The sequence below is a fragment of the Hipposideros armiger genome, unplaced genomic scaffold (assembly GCF_001890085.2).
Source record: "Hipposideros armiger isolate ML-2016 unplaced genomic scaffold, ASM189008v1 scaffold_258, whole genome shotgun sequence".
In the NCBI taxonomy this organism is placed as follows: domain Eukaryota; kingdom Metazoa; phylum Chordata; class Mammalia; order Chiroptera; family Hipposideridae; genus Hipposideros; species Hipposideros armiger.
This window is the reverse complement of record NW_017731608.1, coordinates 1209002-1229136: the sequence shown is the minus strand read 5'-3', so window position 1 is coordinate 1229136 and position 20135 is coordinate 1209002. Positions and strand designations below refer to the sequence as shown.

At 50.6% G+C, this 20135-nt stretch overlaps 1 protein-coding gene across 1 annotated transcript in view; it reads left to right on the top strand.

The window, feature by feature from the left end:
• LRP4 (LDL receptor related protein 4) overlaps nt 1-20135 on the top strand; it is a 49604-nt gene that overhangs the window by 12730 nt on the left and 16739 nt on the right. The window contains exons 2-28 of the mRNA XM_019656481.1: nt 797-943; nt 2126-2242; nt 2531-2644; nt 2960-3076; nt 3438-3566; nt 3793-3912; nt 4320-4445; nt 5050-5175; nt 5367-5501; nt 5897-6022; nt 6372-6602; nt 7438-7594; nt 8890-9107; nt 9267-9443; nt 9841-9963; nt 11643-11851; nt 12014-12095; nt 12866-12971; nt 13827-14028; nt 15258-15447; nt 15537-15668; nt 16613-16753; nt 17107-17193; nt 17300-17471; nt 18113-18275; nt 18396-18621; nt 18977-19280. Coding sequence (XP_019512026.1) covers nt 797-943; nt 2126-2242; nt 2531-2644; nt 2960-3076; nt 3438-3566; nt 3793-3912; nt 4320-4445; nt 5050-5175; nt 5367-5501; nt 5897-6022; nt 6372-6602; nt 7438-7594; nt 8890-9107; nt 9267-9443; nt 9841-9963; nt 11643-11851; nt 12014-12095; nt 12866-12971; nt 13827-14028; nt 15258-15447; nt 15537-15668; nt 16613-16753; nt 17107-17193; nt 17300-17471; nt 18113-18275; nt 18396-18621; nt 18977-19280 — 4177 coding nt within the window. The remainder of the gene's footprint in view (nt 1-796; nt 944-2125; nt 2243-2530; nt 2645-2959; nt 3077-3437; nt 3567-3792; nt 3913-4319; nt 4446-5049; nt 5176-5366; nt 5502-5896; nt 6023-6371; nt 6603-7437; nt 7595-8889; nt 9108-9266; nt 9444-9840; nt 9964-11642; nt 11852-12013; nt 12096-12865; nt 12972-13826; nt 14029-15257; nt 15448-15536; nt 15669-16612; nt 16754-17106; nt 17194-17299; nt 17472-18112; nt 18276-18395; nt 18622-18976; nt 19281-20135) is intronic.

The following is a 20135-nucleotide window of genomic DNA, read 5'->3' as shown; positions in this document are numbered from 1 at the left end:
CGCCATCCCAGGGCATCCTGCTGGGCACTGGGGAGGGGGCACAGCAGCCGGTCATGGGACTTGGCCAGGCAGATAGCTCAATAGGGAAGCCCAGCTGCGTGCTGCGGAGGCTGGGGGAAGGGCCGCTTCTGCCATCTTTCCTCCAGGCTGTGGCTTGTCCCACGGGCAGGAAGGCCCTGACTGGTCCCAGTCACTCTGCCTTGAGAAGGCCTGGTCCCGTCCTCCGTGGACCCCACTTCTTTTCAAAACAGCTCTGATGAGGGGACTCAACCGCAGCCTGTGCTGCTTCCTGCTCCCCTGTGTGGATTCCTTCTCTCTAATGGGTGTCTAGCATCTTAATTCCACTCTTATCCCTTGCCCTTCCTGGCCCACACCAAGGGAGGGCCTGGTCCTGCTCAAAGGCAAAAGCATCTGTGACATTTCCCAACCAAGTCGGGGAGGGAAGAACAGGGAAGCCTCACCCATTCTGTCCGCTGCTCTCCTTCCGCAAGAGCACCAACTTTCCAGGTGGCATCATTTGTCTCTCGGCCTTGATGAGTGCTGTGTAAAAAACCTTGTCATAGAGAGGGTACCTGCACCATTTGTGAGCCCAGAGCCAGAGGGTATCTTCTTGACCATTTGTGCCTTGTGCGTTGGAGGAGGGGAAGACGCCATCATGTGATGTACACCTCCCGGCAGTGTTTCTGTGTCACCTGGGTGACCTTGGTCTTAGACTTGGCCCCTCCACTTTCCCTCTGGAATGGGCTTTGCTAGGGCAGGAGCGGAGCCCTCACTGGTTTCTTTTCCCTCTGCCCAGGCCTAGCCAGCAGCCCAGAGTGTGCTTGTGGTCGGAGCCACTTCACCTGTGCAGTGAGTGCCCTTGGCGAGTGTACCTGTATCCCCGCCCAGTGGCAGTGTGATGGAGACAACGACTGCGGGGACCACAGCGATGAGGACGGATGTAGTAAGAATCTCCCCACGGGGCAGTGGGAAATGGTAGAAGAGGGCCCTGGGGGTGGGGGAGCAAGGACAAGTCTGGGAGAGTTTTCTGTGCATCAGCTGTGTCAAACTCAGAGCCTTGGACTCCTGTGAGGATGACAGATATCACAGGTGGGTGGTTTCCTCACAATATATATGGCTGCAACCCTCCTGTATTTCATGTATTTCCATGCACATATGTCCAGTAAAACAAATGTTGAAACAAGTATAGGAGAAAACACCATCGAAAATACAGATAGTCACTTTAAACAAATCTCTCTGTATTTATGTGAATTTGTGTTTGTGTATTTGTACTGCATACTTGTACATTTTTTAATGTGCATACTATATACGGATGCAGATTTTTGTTTCTTACTGGCATTCTGTACAATTAAATCTTTTTATAATAACATAAACTTTGTAAGAAATCGTATATTCTCTTTAAATCTCCCCTTTCCCCTAGTGTAGTAACATGCACCACAGGTTAGAGGGTTCTGTCTTGGATATACGGAAATGTCACCGCTGAGTCAGTTGTCTGGATTGAGGGGTGCAACCTGCAGCACCTCCATCTGAGGGTGGCTAATTAGTCTAATGAGAATCAAGCTACAACCTGGACCTTATGAACCCTAGCCATTTCAGCTAATTGCTTTGATGGTAAATGGCTCACTTTCTTGGAGCACTTTCACATGCATTTTCTCAAAAGACCTCTGTGAGCTGAGTATAATTATCCCCATTGTACAGTCGAAGAACCTGCAACTTACAGAGGGGAACGGACTAGCTCAGTGTGATAAGTAATGAGTTCTAGAACTGGAAATTGAGCCCGGATGTGTCAATCATCATTTAACAAGAGGAAAAGAAAAAAAAATAACACTTCTTTCTCTTGCTCATGTTTTTCTTACTGCTTTCTTACTGGTTTTGAGTTCCTTGGGCTGCTCTGCCCCAAAAGCCCCTCACCACCGTGATCTGCTAATACTCTCCCTTCTTTGCTACAGTTTCTACTTAGATTCTCCACCAGCTGGGGGCAGGCACAGGAATCTGAAGAAGGACTGTGATTCAGACGGGAGACTTGGAACAAGGGGTGTTGGGGAAGGATTTCTGGCATGGTTGAGCCTGCCTGAGTAAGTACACCACCCTGATTCCCTTTTCTCTTCTTTTTCCCGGGACTCAGTGCTGCCCACCTGCTCCCCTCTTGACTTTCACTGTGACAATGGCAAGTGTATCCGCCGTTCCTGGGTATGCGATGGGGACAACGACTGTGAGGATGACTCGGATGAGCAGGACTGTCGTGAGTGCTGGCAGGGCCAGGCGGGCGCCGTCAGGCCCTGTTGGGGAGGGATTGTCCTTCAGAAAGTGATGCCCCAGGCCCATGTCAGCCCTTGGGTCTTCAGCTCTTGGTCCTGTGCATTCATCTTCTCTCTTGGCCAGATAAGCCCTCCAAGAGACAGCCAGCTGCTTCAGATCCCTCGGGGCAGCCTTGGAGCTGCCTGGCTGCCCTGTTCTATGGGGCTTTCTGTGGGACTTTCGGGCACGGGACCCCACTGCCTATAGTAGCCTGACTTCTCTGTGCTCACAGCCCCTCGGGAGTGTGAGGAGGACGAGTTCCCCTGCCAGAACGGCTACTGCATCCGGAGCCTGTGGCACTGTGATGGTGACAATGACTGCGGTGACAACAGCGATGAGCAATGTGGTGAGTGGTGCTCCCAGGAGGCAGGCAGGGTGGCTGGAAATGGGAGGAGAGTGCACCAGTGGCTCTAGCACTGCCCGAACCATGAACTGCCCAGGCATCTATGTGTCTGGAGCAGCGGGAGGAAGGCTGGAGAGACAGAGCAGTCCAGCCCCTCAGCAGCCATGGAGCAGGACCCTGAGGCCCAGCCTCTTGAGGGCCTCGGCTTCCCCAGAGAGTCTGCACAGACTCTGTGATGTCTCGCCAGGCTGGGTCAGACCCGCAGGGACAGTGAAGGGGGCTCCCTCAGGATTGCTGTCCCATTTCGCATCCCCCCAGACATGCGCAAGTGCTCTGACAAGGAATTCCGCTGCAGTGACGGAAGCTGTATTGCTGAGCACTGGTATTGTGATGGTGACACCGATTGCAAAGATGGCTCTGACGAGGAAAGCTGTCGTGAGTTGCCCCAGACCTCAGGCTGTTGGGCAGGGATGGGGTAGAGGGCTCCCTTCCATGGGCTGAAGGCCAGGCTGAGGAACGCATGGACAGTGGCCAAGACTGGTGTGATCTTAAGAAGCAGTTTCTCCTAGGTTGAGCTAGGGTGGAAGTAGGTTCCCCAGGTGAGAAGTGAGGTCTCTCTTTGGTCTGCCTGAATATGGGAGTCTACGAGTATAAAGGCCATCCCAAATGAAACCTGGTTACATCTCACTTGCGGAAGGCGCTTTGCCTGAGCATCTTGTCCCTTGGAGGAGACAGAGCCCATCCCCCCTGCCCAGGCTTTAGTGTGTGCCCCTCCCCACCCCTGCCTTCCTCCCAGCCTCAGCAGTGCCAGCGCCCCCCTGCAACCTGGAAGAGTTCCAGTGTGCCTATGGCCGCTGCATCCTGGACATATACCACTGTGATGGTGATGATGACTGCGGGGACTGGTCGGACGAGTCTGACTGCTGTGAGTGCTCTGGCCAGCTGGATGGAGGAAGGAAGGAGGCCAGGTTGGGGTGGCAAGCCACAGGTGCCAGCTGGGGCAGGAGCTCAGAGGGAGATTTTCTGGATTCCCTGATCCCTCTTGGGCAGAGATGAAGGAGCTGGAGTGCTAGGGCTGTGGCTTTCTAGTCAGCCATGGGACACTCTGTACACGGACTGGCTAGAGACAGAAGTGTGTCGTGTTTTCCCAGCCTCCCACCAGCCCTGCCGTTCTGGGGAGTTCATGTGTGACAGTGGCCTGTGCATCAACGCAGGCTGGCGCTGCGATGGCGACGCAGACTGTGATGACCAATCTGATGAACGCAACTGCAGTGAGTGGGGGTCAGCGCTGAAGGTCTAAGCTAGAAGTAGGGAGAGGGGTCGTGGAGCCAAAGAGGCCACTACCAACAAAGCATAGAAACCGATTGGACAGGATCACGGAGTATCGTTGTGTAGGTTGTGCACTGCACAGAGGCACTATGTCCAAAGGGATACCAGTCACATAATAGACATATGTTCTATAATTATATAGATTTATATATTCATCATGGTAGTTTTCCATTTCCATCAGATGGCAGTAAAATTTTTCTGATTCGTGTGAAGATGCCCCATAAACCGACTATGACACTGGTGTCAAGAAGAGTGGCATGGGTGCTGGCATAAAGTGCAGTTCTGGGTGGCAGGGTGGAGCTTTGAGCTGAAATGGGGCCTGCCTTTCATTAGGCCTTTGCTTTGCCAGCCACCTCCATGTGTACAGCAGAGCAGTTCCGCTGTCGTTCAGGCCGCTGCGTCCGCCTGTCCTGGCGCTGCGATGGGGAAGACGATTGTGCAGACAACAGCGATGAAGAGAATTGTGAGAACACAGGTGGGGTCTCCCAGAGGTACCCCAGGCCCCTTCGCCTGTAGTTGGGGTAGAGGACGAGTGGAAAGAGGGCGTTACTGCTACCACTCCAGTTGGGCCAAGGTGATGCTTTAGTTAAATCTTACTCATGGCCTGGATTCTTCCTGCCCTTCTTCGTTACCAGTATCGATTCCTGGTGCATTTGTTGACCTGCCTTCTGGCCTAGAACACAGTATCAGGACCATGAGCTTCAATTGCCTTTCACATTCTAACTCACACACAGCCCGGGCCTGTTGCTCTGGCCTAGTGAGCAAGGCCTGCTCTCTGTGGCTGACAGCCCAACGCCCACAACCCTAGCCACACTGGGTGCTGGGCGCACGGATGCCGTCTCTCATTCTCTCCTACATCCCTCACCATCCACTGTGGTGTCCTGGGAAAAAAGCGAATGCAGACATTTAGCCAGCCCTGTCTGAACTGTTTCCTGTCTTGGACCCCAACCCTCCCACCTTGAGTCTCATCTGTCTCCAGCTCGCCCTAGAAAATGACAGGCTCCCGTCCTTTTGTTGACCCAAGCCCTGCCCTGCTATGACCTGATTCTCCCTCCCTCCCACCTTCCCTCCTTCTCTAGGAAGCCCCCAGTGTGCCTCGGACCAGTTCCTGTGTTGGAATGGGCGCTGCATCGGACAGAGGAAGCTGTGCAATGGGGTCAATGACTGTGGTGACAACAGCGATGAAAGCCCACAGCAGAACTGCCGTGAGTGTCCCCAGTGGGCGGGCCTGGCCCATGGTTTGTGGCTGAACCCCACCCATACGGTTCAAAGGGAACCCTCCCTAGGGACTCTTGCAGCCCCGGGAGCTGTTCTTCGTGGTCCAGGTGGAATGCCAAGTTGGCTGTCTGGGGGAGGATTCTGGGCTCAACTCCCATCTCTGGCTTGGCTGGCACAGGGCCCCGGACGGGTGAGGAGAACTGCAATGTTAACAACGGTGGCTGTGCCCAGAAGTGCCAGATGGTGCGGGGGGCAGTGCAGTGTACCTGCCACACAGGCTATCGGCTCACAGAGGATGGGCGCATGTGCCAGGGTGAGCTGGGACCTGGTTTAGAGCAAGGCCAGGATGCTGGGCAGGGGCAACAGACAGGCAGGCAGCTGTGTTTCCTATGGGTCAGGCATTTGACGGGCATGACCTCATTTCATCATGACAGTAACCCTAGGAGGTGGGGATTGTCCCTCCTGTTTCACACATGAAGCTCAGAGAGGTTAAGTAACTTACTGAAGGCTATAGAGCTGTTGAGTAGCAGAGGTGGGATTCTGGCCTAGGGCTGCATGACCTCAAAGCCCTTAACTGCTTGTTCTCTAACCTTCCCAGTAGGCCTAGAAAGTAGATGGGTATGTGGGCAGGAAAGCAGTTAGTCATCCTGGGAGTTGGGGATAGAGGATGGCAGAAGAGAGAGCTCCTGACCTGCCTGGTCCTCACAGATGTGAATGAATGTGCTGAGGAAGGATACTGCAGCCAGGGCTGCACCAACAGCGAAGGGGCTTTCCAGTGCTGGTGTGAGGCAGGCTATGAACTCCGGCCTGACCGGCGCAGCTGCAAGGCTCTGGGTAAGGAGTTTTGGCCTTTGGCTGGGTGGGCAGAAGGCTGAGTGTGGAGACGGCCAGATGCTCCAATGCTCAGGGATTTGCTGAGAGCTAGCGAGATTTCCATCTCAGTAAAATGGAGCTGCGAGGTGCATTCTGGGCTCCCCGAAATACCCTGCTGGGTAGAATAGGGAGGGCTGGGCTCGGGGAGTATACTTCAAAAGCTCCCACTCTTCTAGTACTGATGCCGACAGCTCAGGACATGCCCTAATTGCTCAGGGGCCCTATATGTCAGCCAAGAAGCTGGGGGTACATGCTAAAGGGTGCAGCTCTGGAGCCCAGTGGGGGCCCGATTTCTATGCTATGTCCCCAGGGCCGGAGCCTGTGCTGCTGTTCGCCAATCGCATCGACATACGGCAGGTGCTGCCACACCGCTCTGAGTACACGCTGCTGCTCAACAACCTGGAGAATGCCATTGCCCTTGATTTCCATCACCGGCGCGAGCTTGTCTTCTGGTCAGACGTCACCCTGGACCGCATCCTCCGGGCCAACCTCAACGGCAGCAATGTGGAGGAGGTTGTGTCCACAGGGCTCGAGAGCCCAGGTAGGGATCCAGGCTCCATCGGGAGGGGCAGGGCCATGCCATGTGCAAAGCAACCATGGAAGGAACAGGCTAGCGGTTTGCAAACCTTAGGCAGCAGAGCATCTGTTTCTTCCAGCGAAATCTTGGATGGAACTAACGTTGATAACATTTGTTAGTATACGTTAATTTTTATAGGTTCACATTTGCTTGTTGTTGAGCTCAGTGGGTGAGAAGAATGAGACCAGTGTGATAAATGTAATCATTTGAAATCAGAGCTTTATGGATAACAGTTACAGTTCTCTATCAGCCTTTGCATCCAGTTTAATTCTGAATTTTGTTTTGATTGTTTAGTACGATGAGTAATCTGATGGACCCAGATAAATATATCCAAATGTTTACAGATGAAAAAAACCCCAGCTCACTTTGCAATCTCAGGGCATGTTACAAGCAGATGAAGTGGGTTGGAATTTGGTACCAAGCACATTTGACTCAAATTATGTAACTTTAAAGTGCCCCTGCAAAACCCTAAGCTACAATTTGCAAACCCCTGAGCCAGTGCAGCTCCCTGGGTATGGGTCAGGGAGCCAGAATTCAGGAAATGGAGTAGGGTTGGCTGAGAGGAGGAAATGCATGACCTTTTAGTTACTTCTCTGTGCTTCAGTTTCTTCGTCTTCATGGGCTTATCGTACCTAACTTACAGAGTTGTTGAGCTGACTAAGTGAGCTTGTATATGTAAAATGGTTAGACTAGTGCCTGGCCCAAGAAACCGCTTTGTGTTAGAGTTTGCTCTTGTTACTATGGCACAGAAGAGCATGGGCTGGATCTCTGACAATTTCCCACTGCCTCTTTCCACCAGGGGGCCTGGCTGTGGATTGGGTCCATGACAAACTCTACTGGACAGACTCGGGGACGTCAAGGATTGAGGTGGCTAACCTGGACGGGGCCCACCGGAAGGTGCTCCTTTGGCAGAACCTTGAGAAGCCCCGGGCCATTGCCTTGCACCCCATGGAGGGGTGAGTGAGTTGTGTCTCAAATTCCTAAATCCCTCTTGCGGCCTTTAGGGACAATTCCCAGGCCATCTGAGCCAGACTTTATTGGAGGGTATCCTCACAGTGTGGTGTTAACAGCATGGGCTCTCCACCCAGGCACACCTGGATTTGAGTCCTGGCTCTGCAGTAACTGGCTGTGTGGCCTTACGCTAGTTAATCTCTCTGCCTCCATTTACTCATGTCTAAACTGGTGATTAAAAAAAACATACCTACCGAGCCAGCCGAGTGGCGCGTTGCTTAAGTGTTGGCTTGGGACCCCAGCTCTGAGCAGCAGGGCCCATGTTTGGATCCTACATGAGGGTCAGTGACGCTGCGCCCTCTACAGCTAAGATGGTGAACAATAGCTCGACCTGGAGCTGGGCTGCCGTGAGTCACTGGCGATGGCGTAGGCTGCAGTGGGGCTGGCCGGCAGCTGGCATGCGCTTTTCGTGAGCTGCCATGAGCCGCTTTGAGTGACCGTCCAATGGTCGGCGAGCAACGGCCTCATCCAGGAAGAGCACAATGATAATACCAACATGGGCCAGTGAAGTGATGTCCACCACAACTAGACTGTAGAACAAAAGGACAGCAACTTGTCTGTTCTCCTTTCCCGATTCCCCAACACTGTTCCCCTCCCCCAATTCCCCAATAAAATCTTTAAAAAACAAACAAAAACATACCTACCTCATAGCTGTGTGAAGATTAAATGAGACAATGCATTTAAAATGGCATAATGCACTTTAGATAAGTTGTAGGTGTTTAGTATTTTTATTATTAGCTCATGAGGTTGAATTAATAATTTTTATTATTAGAAGAAAAGTCTCCTGAAATGGAAGTTCTTAACCTCTGGCTTTTAAAAATTCAATTCAAGTCACTTGAAGATCCTACAGTTGTAGGTTAGCTGTTTTAGAAACCGTGTGAGTGTGTGTGTAAAATACAAAAAGTAGTGGTAGAGATTATGACAAAGAAGAAAGTGCCTGTCCTAATATTATACTAGATTGTCAATTCCACGAGGGTTGGAATTTTTCTGTTTTGTTCACTGCTACACTCCCGTGCCTAAGATCGTACCCTACCCAAAATTGTTAAATGAATAGATGCCCTGTCTAGAGACATTTAAATTGAAACAGTTAAAAAGCACTCTCTAGACCAAACAGCATGTATCTTCTACCAGTTGGACTCCCTTGGTTAAATGGATAAAAGCCCCTTGCCTGATTACTATCCCAATTCCCTACCCACCGTCTACTACCTGTCTGTCAACGTCCTTTTTTCTCTCTTCCTAGTACCATTTACTGGACAGACTGGGGCAACACCCCCCGCATCGAAGCCTCCAGCATGGATGGCTCTGGACGCCGCATCATTGCCGATACCCATCTCTTCTGGCCCAATGGCCTCACCATTGACTATGCCGGGCGTCGTATGTACTGGGTGGACGCTAAGCACCACGTCATCGAGAGGGCCAATCTGGACGGGAGTCACCGTAAGGCTGTCATTAGCCAGGGTGAGGGCCTTCCTCCACTCTCCTTCATTTCTTACTCTCCTACTCCTGTCCTGGCCCCCAGGAGCCTTGGCAGAGGGTGAGATTTGCGCAGTTGCCAGGCCTGGGTCCAGGGCTATGGCAGGCCACGTCTGGACTGAGGTCCTCTTGGACTTTCCCCAGGCCTCCCGCACCCCTTCGCCATCACAGTGTTTGAAGACAGCCTGTACTGGACAGACTGGCATACCAAGAGCATCAATAGTGCTAATAAATTTACTGGCAAGAACCAGGAGATCATTCGAAACAAACTCCACTTCCCCATGGACATCCACACCTTGCATCCCCAGCGCCAGCCTGCAGGTAAAAAACTGCCCACCTGGTGAGCCTCCAGTGCTGCTGAGAACCTTCCCTGCACCTGTCACAGTGGCCATTGTTTCTGACCAGGAAATTTGAGGTCGGCACTGACATGGGCTAATTCCTCCCTCTGCTGGACACTTACGGTAGTACATCATCGAGATTTATGAAAGACTAGTTCAACTTCATTGTCCCCATCTAATTCATGCAGCATTTATAGGGCATCTCCTATGTGTCCGGTATTCACTGTGCTCACAGCTGGGGCAGACATACAAAATAGTAAGACATAGTTCCTCCCTCCAGGGAACTCACACCATAGCTAAACTCCGACTCACTAGCCTTGGGGCCACTTTTGCCCACCTTTGGTCTTACCTGACCCTTTTGCTCTGGGCTCTTTGAGCAGGGAAAAACCGCTGTGGGGACAACAACGGAGGCTGCACCCACCTGTGTCTGCCCAGTGGCCAGAACTACACCTGTGCCTGCCCCACTGGCTTCCGCAAGATCAGCAGCCACGCCTGTGCCCAGAGTAAGTGGGTCCGGGCCACCTGCCTCAATGGATGTGCCTTGTGAGGGTGGGTGGAAGGAACAGAGACACGGGTTTGAGGGGTTGCCTGTTGTGGGGAGGAGCTAGGCTCCTCAGGCAGCCCCTGGAGAGGAAGAAAGTAAGGGACTGAGGGCTCTTATACCAAAGCTGAGGGCTGAGTGCCCAGCAGTAGTTGATAAAGGCTCAGTGACATCACCCGGTCAAGTATGAACACCTGCACCCAGGTTTGTGTATCAGATTTTCACCAGGTGGGATGATTTATATATAGGCAGCAAGAGGGTTTCAGGCCCCTCTAGAAAGCAGGAAAATGGTTTCCTACCTCTTTACATGTAGCCTCACCCTGTTAAAGACTTTCTTGTAGCCCCTAAACCAGAGAGCCAAGATTAGGATATATAGGCCCTGGATCAATGTGTGCCTAATGGTGAAAGACACTGGGATTCCCTGGCTGGTCCCTGAACTGCTATTTTGGCTTCCTTTGAGCTGCAGGGAACCTTGAGAGGGTGGCCCTGTCAAGCTCAGAGCCACGGGTGGCTTTTTCCTAAGAGTGCTCCAGGGAGGAGTGATCCAGGTGTATGGCATGGCCAGCAAGGGGCCTGGGGTCATTCCTCACACATCGGCAGCTTCTCTTACTTACCGCCATGTACCCACTGACCCTCTTATCTGTGGTTAAATTCGAATTTCTCTTCAGATCTGGGAGCAAGACTAGGGAAAGTATTTGGAGAAATGAGCAGTATTCATTCCACACACATTGATAGAGAACCTAGTTTCCTTGCATTCTTTTGTGCCCAGCTCTTCCCATATTTGTGCTTAATGAGGTGCAGGAGGTTCCCCCGGGAGCTTTCCCTGAAGGGTTTCCCAGATTGTAAAAGAAAACAGTGAAGTTAGACAGCAAGTGCCTTTCCAGGCAGGAAAGTATACTGGGAAACATTGAGACAGACCAGAATGGGGCTAGGGGATGGAGAAGGAGCCCGCTGGGAAAAAGCTTTGTGGGGGAGTGGCCAGAGGTCCTTCTCTGGAGTCAGACCTGAGTTGAAATCTCAGCTCTGGTGCTTTGTAGCCAGGGGATCCCAGGCAGGGTCCTTGACCTCTCCTAGCCTCGGGATTGCTCATCTGGAAAATGAGCGTAAGAATAACATGAACCACAAAGAATTGCTACGAGGGTAAATGAGACAAGGCAAGAAAAGCACCAAGCTCTGTGCCTGGCACAGAGTAAGTGCTCAATGCATAGTCGCTATTCACTAAAGTTGGGAAGAGAAGAGCAAGAGGCAGGGATCTAAATGGAGGAGTGCAGCAGCAGACGCCCTGAAGCAGACTTAGACGTCACAGAGGTGGAAAGGGAGTCAGAGGTGATCTAGCCAGGGTGCTGAAGGAAATGGGCAAAGCAAGAGAAGAGAAAAGTTGAGATGAAGCTGATAGACGCTTAAATAGCATGCACTCTGGGCCTTGGGTAGAGTCTATTTCCATTTGAACCTAAAATCTGATTCTGCCAGTACGGGCTGCCCAAGGCCTCAAAGGGGGCCTGAGGTGTGAAGAGTAGGGGACAAAGGGTACCGATCCCAGGAAGTGTGGTTGAACCAGATGTCACACAGGTGAGCGCCTGTGTCTGTCACTGTTATTGGATTTAGAGCATTAAAAGAAGACCCCTTTCGGCCTTTGATCAGGTCTTGACAAGTTCCTGCTTTTTGCCCGAAGGATGGACATCCGTCGGATCAGCTTTGACACAGAGGACCTGTCCGACGATGTCATCCCACTGGCTGACGTGCGCAGTGCTGTGGCCCTTGACTGGGACTCCCGGGATGACCACGTGTATTGGACAGATGTCAGCACTGACACCATCAGCAGGGCCAAGTGGGATGGAACAGGACAGGAGGTAGGGCCCAGTGTGAGCCCAGGCCCCCGGGGAGGGCAGAGATTAAGGGGTGGAATCCTCTTGCTGGGTAAGGGCTTCCCAGACCTTTGCCAGCCTGAGAATTGGTGATGTTCAGGCCCCAGAGCTGGTCCAGTTGGTGAAATAGCTTTGCTTCCTGTCCAGGTGGTAGTGGATACCAGTTTGGAGAGCCCAGCAGGCCTGGCCATTGATTGGGTCACCAACAAGCTGTACTGGACAGATGCGGGTATGTACAGGGCAATCAATGGCTTGGTTCTCGGGGACTCCTTTTACTTAAAGTCCTGGCCTCAGGTAGAAGGAGCCCAGCGCCCCTCCTAGACCATTTCCGTGTCCTTGATCGGTCAGGAGCGGTGGGGCTGCTGCAGGACTGAAGCTAGAAACTCACATCGCATGGTTTGTCGTTTGTCAACCAAATGGCAGCTACTTCTGCTATGTAGCTGATACCTGAGAATGTTTTGAGGCATTTCAGATTTGGAGACTATGCCCTGTGATTTTTCTTCCATCGCTGTCTTGGTAAACAGGCATTTTCTATTAGCCAGGTGAGTGTGGGAGGCAAGGGGAATGCCTTAAACCAGAACTACTCCAAGTGTGGTCCCTGGACCAGCAGCATCATTACGTGGGAACTTGTTAGACATGCAAGTTCTTGGGCCCTACCCCAGAACTGCTGAGTTGGAATCTTGAGGGGTTAGGTTCAGGAACCCGTATTTTAACAAGCTCTCCTGATTCTCACACATGCTAAATTGAGAAGCATTGCCTTAAATTATAGGACAGAGTGGGTTGCTTGGGTTGAGGAAGGCTCGCTCTTCAAAGAGATGGACCTGATCACTTAATCTTTAATTACGCCTCGAAATTCAGTTCACTCACTATCCATTGTGCACCTATCACAAAGCATTTCTTGAGCATCTACTGTATGCCAGCCTCGGTGTTGGGCATGGAAGGTAAGAGGGCAAATGACTGAGACTGGAGTTAATATCTTTGCCCCCTACTTCTTGGTAGGGACAGACCGGATTGAAGTGGCCAACACAGATGGCAGCATGAGGACAGTGCTCATCTGGGAGAACCTTGATCGTCCCCGGGACATTGTGGTGGAACCCATGGGCGGGTGAGCACCCTTTGGAACAAGCCCCACCCACCCTCCACATCTGAGCACCTAGAGGGGAGTCTGGAGGTTAGCAAAAGTGGTGAGATCTTATGGGCACAGCAGGCAGCAAGCGCAGCTGTAGAAACCACCGAGCATAGTGACAACTCTTTCTCCTTAGTGGACAAGGAAACCTTTACATTTTTTCTTGTTTATTTTTGTTGTTGTTTCTGTTTTTTGGTCTGCTTATAAAAATAACTCATTAAAAAATAGATAAACAAATCTGTGGAAAGTAAAGATTCCCTATAATCTCACTCTCCGGCAATAACCATTTTAACACTTGAGAGTATTTTTTCCAGATTTTCTTCTATGTATATACATACATTTGTTGGAGGCAGTGGTGGTGTTTTTGGTTTTACAGCAATCTCATACTGTTTTTTAACTTGGTTTTTATTCCCTTGGCTATATATCTTGGACATCTTTCCATTTGATTATATAGAGTATATAGATCTTCTCATTTGATTATGTAGATCTATATATTGTCCTTAACGGTGGCCTGGAATTCTGTTAAATTTTTGTACCGTAATTATTTAATCCATCCACTTGAGGAAATGTTTCTTATTCCCCATCCTCACTTCCCCTCTTTCTTTATTCTCAAGTAGGCCTTATTTGCTGAGCACTCCTTGAGCCATGGGCTGTACTTTCATCACAACCCTGGGTGTGTTTTGATAATGGTAGACGATACAAACCTTCAGAGACAGCTCTGAGCTTAGGATGGGGCTGGGGCAGCTGTTGCAGGCAGAAACCCTAAGTACTCTGAATCTTCACTGGGTATTAGCTGGAAGGCTTGTAAGACCCCCCTGCCTTGCCTGTGCCCAGGTACATGTATTGGACTGACTGGGGTGCCAGCCCCAAGATTGAACGAGCTGGCATGGATGCCTCAGGCCGCCAGGTCATCATCTCTTCCAATCTGACCTGGCCTAATGGATTAGCCATTGACTGTGGGTCCCAGCGGCTGTACTGGGCTGATGCTGGCATGAAGACAATTGAATTTGCTGGACTGGATGGTAGCAAGAGAAAGGTAAGGGTGGTTCTAAGGCATTCTCCCATGGCCCTGACGGCCTCCGGGGTAGCCCTCCTTTGGCTGGCAGCTGACAAGAGCTGGGGGAACCCTGGGGGGTGGGGGGGACCCAGCGTAGAGGATGTTTCTCTGAGGCTGTGGCTGCCCTCCAGAGCCCTGGGGGCCCTGCTGCTTGGTGGTGAAAGGAAACTAGGGATTTGTGTGGATTGTGGGCTGGGGGTATAAGTGCCTTCCTAAGAACCATCACTACTAACACTAATTAATCACCAATTGCATACTTGATCTCTCTCTTTGTTTATTTTAGTCTAATTTCAAACTTACAGAGAAGTTGCATGAATGGTCAAAATCACTAACATTTTGCCACATTGTTGTACCATTCTCGTTGTCTCCCTATCTACACACACACACCCTCATGTACACACTATTATTTTTCCGAGCCATCAGAGAGTAAACTGGAGACATCCTGCCCTTGATGGGACATTGGCTAGTACATTGCCTTATATAACCACAGTACAATGATCAAAATCAAGAAATTTAACATTGATACATTACTATCTAATTCACAGTCCATATTCAATTTCACCAGTTGCTTTATAGCATTTCTTTTTCTTTTTTCATATAGGATGCAATCCCATATCACAATTGTGTTTAGTTATCATATTTCTTTAATCTCTAATATGGAACACTTCCTCAACCTTTTTATTGTCTTTCTTGACCTTTGTAGTTTTAAACAGTAAATGCCAGTTCTTTTGTAGAATGTTCCTCAATTTGTCTGCTATTTCCTTGTGAGTAGATTCAAATTATGTGTTTGGGCAGACATACTACGTTAAGTGAAGTCGTATCCTGAGTTCTCAGTGTGTCTCATCAGTAGGCACAGATGTTGACTTGTTACATTATTGTGATATTAACTTTGATTCCATGGTCAAGGTGGTGTCCACAGTAGAGTCGCTGTTTTTTTCCTTTTGTACTTAATAAGTAATTTGTACAGAGATACTTTGAGATTATGCAAATAATACATGATTTTTGCAATCATCACACAATTCTTGGAACCAGGCACCGTCACAATCATATCGCAGATTGGCTGACCAAGGCTCAGATTTTATAACTAGCTCTCGCTCAAAGTCACATGGCAGGCAATAGTGGCCAAGCTGCATCTGACTCCTTGCACGAGCTCTTGACCACTCCTGTGGACCCTGCTGGGGGATGACACAGGGCTGGATCCCTGGTAGGTTCTGATTGGAAGCCAGCTCCCCCACCCATTTGGGCTGACCCTCTATGGAGAGCGCATCTATTGGACGGACTGGCAGACCAAGAGTATACAGAGTGCCGACCGGCTGACGGGGCTGGACCGGGAGACCCTGCAGGAGAATTTGGAGAACCTCATGGACATCCATGTCTTCCACCGCCGGCGGCCCCCAGGTGAGCAGCCCTTGGTCCGCATAAGCTTCCCCTTGATGTTCCTCTGCTGTAGTCCTCCCTCTTGACCGCCCCTACTCTCCCCTACCCAGTGTCCACGCCATGTGCTATGGAGAATGGCGGCTGCAGCCACTTGTGTCTTCGGTCCCCAAATCCAAGCGGCTTCAGCTGCACCTGCCCCACGGGCATCAACCTGATGCCTGATGGCAAGACCTGTTCACCAGGTAAGTCTAAGCATCGGAGACCTAGAGAGAGCCTCTCTGGGAGAGGCAGTGTCTCTCTTCCTTCTCAGAAGATGGACTCCAGTGTGGTCTGAGAAACCGTGAGTCCTGGTGCTTCTAGAGGCTTAGGGAAGAGACAGAGCTTTTAGAAAAGAGGAGAGTCCAGGGGAGAGGCCCAGGGGAGCGGGTAGACAGGATTAGAGGCAGGCTCCAACTAGTTCTTATGGGGTCTTCATGCATATTTGAAAAAGATGCTCCTTTATGAGACACTTTACTTTCATCTGCTGGAAAATTATCATAATATACAGATTTGATTAGAATAAGTCACTTTTGTTTTATCTGCCCAAAATCTCTCATAAAAAATATTAAAATGTATGGTATCTACAATGTAATAGTACCTCCGCCTTGGATGAGGCACTTTTGTGAATGTACAGCCAGCACCACCTGTGTAACAACCTTAGCTGGAGGGTCCCAGAAGCAGGAACTGGCTGCCCAGATTTTGGAAGTCAGTGTTTCTCCCCAGGGGATGCTGCATTGGAACCCCAACTTCCCAGGGAGTTTAAGTTAGAAAGGAGCTGTGAATGGTACCTCCCAGGCTGGGGGGAAAGCCCTCTTTGACGTAACATGACGTTTCTTAAACTTCATGGTAAATGGTCCTTCAAAGAGCATCCTTCCATAATATTAACAAAGCTGTCATTTATGACTGTGCATCGGACCCAATACTAAGTGCTCTCTGTATAGGATCTCTCTGTACTACAGCCACTGGTTATTGTCCCCATTGTACAGATGATGAAACTGAGTCTTAAACAGCTTAAGCAACTTGTCCTGGATCACACAACTAGAAACTAACAAAGCCAGGGCACGAACTTCAGCTTGCCTTACTCCCAATCCTCTTCGTGGCTGTGCTAGGGTGACTGTCCCCTTTTCTTCTCTCCCCACCTGGGCAGGCATGAACAGTTTCCTCATCTTCGCCAGGAGGATAGATGTACGCATGGTCTCCTTGGATATCCCTTATTTTGCCGATGTGGTGGTGCCAATCAACATTACCATGAAGAACACCATTGCCATTGGAGTGGATCCCCAAGAAGGTCTGTGTGACCCTCCCTTCCCGCCAGCCTTCTGTCCCTGCCCCACAGCAACTGCTATCCTTGCTTCCCTACCCCGTCTGCCTCTTGCTCAGTGGCTGGGGGCTCGCCATTCTCGCCGGTACAGTCTCTGCCCCATCTCTCTTTGGTTATAAGGGTATGGCCTGGGGCCCTACTCTCACTCTCTGCCAAGAGCTATCCCGTATGACATTGGTACATTCCCATTGATTTCCTCTGCTAGGGGGTACAGGGTTCCCTGGCATGCCCCTGGTGTCTCAGGGCCTGAGTAAGCTGTGTATGTCCCTTTTGTGGGGAGGGGGTAAGGGTTCAGGCTGAGCCAAGCCTTCCCTTTCCAGGAAAAGTGTACTGGTCGGACAGCACACTGCATAGGATCAGCCGTGCCAATCTGGATGGCTTACAGCATGAGGACATCATCACTACAGGTGGGCCTTGCTCCCAGCCCAGGGACCACCTGTCTGGCTGCAGAGCTGGGGAAATATCCCATCTGTTTTAAGGCAGGAGCCAGTGTGCTCTCTTGACTTCCTGCAGGGCTGCAAACCACAGATGGGCTCGCAGTGGATGCTATCGGCCGGAAAGTGTACTGGACAGACACGGGAACCAACCGGATTGAAGTGGGCAACCTAGACGGGTCCATGCGGAAAGTGTTGGTGTGGCAGAACCTCGACAGCCCCCGGGCCATTGTCCTGTACCATGAGATGGGGTGAGCGTCTGCTCTGTGCTCCGGCAGCAAGATGGGCCAGCTCAGCTGGGGCTAGGGGTGGGGTGAAAGTGGGCAATGGAGAGCAAACATGCTTCACAGCACCACCAAGACTAACCTCCCTGGGGCTGTTCTACTCCTTCGTGACTCCTTTCAGGGTGGCAGCATAGTGTGGAGGTTAAAAGCATGAACCTTGGAGTTGGAAATCCACGATTCAAATTCCTTCACCATTTATTAGCTGCATCTGTCACTTTGGGTCCAGTATTTATTTCCCCTCTTTTATCTTCAGCTTCCTCACTTATAAGTGGAGGTGATTGTGAAAATGTGTATCACATGACTCTTGTGAGGATTAAATGAGATAATCCATGGAAAGTATTTTTTCGCTAACAGCGGTAAAAAAAAAATAACATTAATTTACCATCTTAAACCATTTTTGAGTGTACAACAGTTCAGTGTGTGAAGCATATTCACATTATTGTGAAGCAGATATTCAGAACTTTTTCATCTTGCAAATTCGAAAGCCTATACCCATTAAAGGACAACTCTCCTTTTTGCCTGTAAAATAATTTTTGCAGTGTTTGGCATAAGTACTTACAGTATCCAGGAGCTGCAGGAATAACCCGCTGGTATTCTTCCTTGCCCAGGTTCATGTACTGGACAGACTGGGGAGAGAACGCCAAGCTGGAACGGTCTGGAATGGATGGCTCAGACAGGATCGTGCTCATCAGTAACAACCTAGGGTGGCCCAATGGGCTGACTGTGGACAAAGCCAGCTCCCAGCTGCTCTGGGCTGATGCCCACACTGAGGTGAGAGTCCTGCTGCTGCTGCTTCCCAGGAGCCTGGGAAGACGTGCAAGGTCTATTTGGCATCTCCACTGAGTGCTCCCAGGCTGCTGATAGCCACCCCACCCTCTCCTTCCTTTGCAGCGAATTGAGGCCGCTGACCTGAATGGTGCCAATAGGCACACGCTGGTGTCACCTGTGCAGCACCCATACGGCCTCACCCTGCTTGACTCCTATATCTACTGGACTGACTGGCAGACACGTAGCATTCACCGTGCGGACAAGGGTACTGGCAGCAATGTCATCCTGGTGAGGTCCAACCTGCCAGGCCTCATGGACATCCAGGCCGTGGACCGGGCACAGCCACTGGGTAAGAACAGCCCGAGGGCTGTGTGGCTTTTTTGGAGGTATCTGAACATCAGAGAGACAGTTAGGGCACAGAGATTCCTTTACAAGCATAGAGACAGGGAACTACCAAAGCCCCCTTCCAGGATCAGGCTGTGTTCCCGCTGGGTGTGGCTGGTACTACAGCTGCATCATGCTGTCACCTTCAAAGGACTCCTGGAGACACCCCTGCTCCTTCTACCTCATCCCTGCCAGGCATCAAATTCTGTTATTTAGAACAGCAGAAAATCAGGCACAAGACACTATAGAGCTTTCGTAAGATTCAGACAATTTTCCAGGCTGAGTGTCCAAGCTCATGCCTCTCTCTCTCTCATCACCAGGTTTTAACAAGTGTGGCTCGAGAAATGGTGGCTGCTCCCACCTCTGCTTGCCTCGGCCCTCTGGCTTCTCCTGTGCCTGCCCCACTGGCATCCAGCTGAAGGGGGATGGAAAGACCTGCGATCCCTCCCCTGAGACCTACCTGCTCTTCTCCAGCCGTGGATCCATCCGGCGTATCTCCCTGGACACTAGCGACCACACAGATGTGCATGTGCCTGTCCCTGAGCTCAACAATGTCATCTCCCTGGACTATGACAGTGTAGATGGAAAGGTCTATTACACAGATGTGTTCCTGGATGTTATCAGGTATGAGTACCCCTGAAACCCCCAGAGGACACAGACCTGCTTCCAATCTCTGATGGGTGAGGTTATGGTTTGTGTTGACCTCTGAATGGACTCAGTGATTTGGCAACACTGATAGTGAGTTGTGATCCTGACTTGGTTGCTTTGTAGTGTTATCACTTACAACAAGAGTTTCAAACTTTTGGGGTTTTTGTTTATGTAAAGATTTATAGAAGGCCAGTATATAAAACAAACAAAATCAGATAAAGTCGGGCTGCGGACCTGGAGCCTTCTACCCCTACAACTGGGCCCTGGGGTTGCTCCAAGGATCCTCTAAGACTCACTGAAGAGTAGGCCATGTAGCTAAACCATCTATAATGTCTGTGTTGTAATACAGGAGCCCCGGCCAAATTCCAGGCTTATGGGTTGTTCACAAGGGTTTTTTGTTTTGTTTTGATATTTTTTGTTTCAGTTTTGTTTAAATTTTTTAACCCAACAGCTGAGGAATGCCCTGCCACCAGTAAGAGGGGTTTACCATGACAGAGATTCTCACGTGTAGGAACAAGGGCATTCCCCTTTCTTCTCCCTGGAGGTGTATTTGAATCTCTTGCTGGGGGCAGGTGGGCACATGTAGTTTAGAGAAGTCCCTCATGTGTTTGGGACATGCCCCTCCCCCCACATCCTGAGGTTGAATTCCCTGGCATAGGACTTCTGTAAAAAGGTACATGTACATTTTGTCAGTTGGCCTGTTTTTAGAATGACCCCCTAGCAATCCTTGTCTCTTCCCTAAGGTTTGTGAGGAATTATTAACCTGTCTCCTGGCAATACATAAGCCCAAGTGCCCCTTACTTATAGCAGGAAACACTCTGTCCTCCTAAG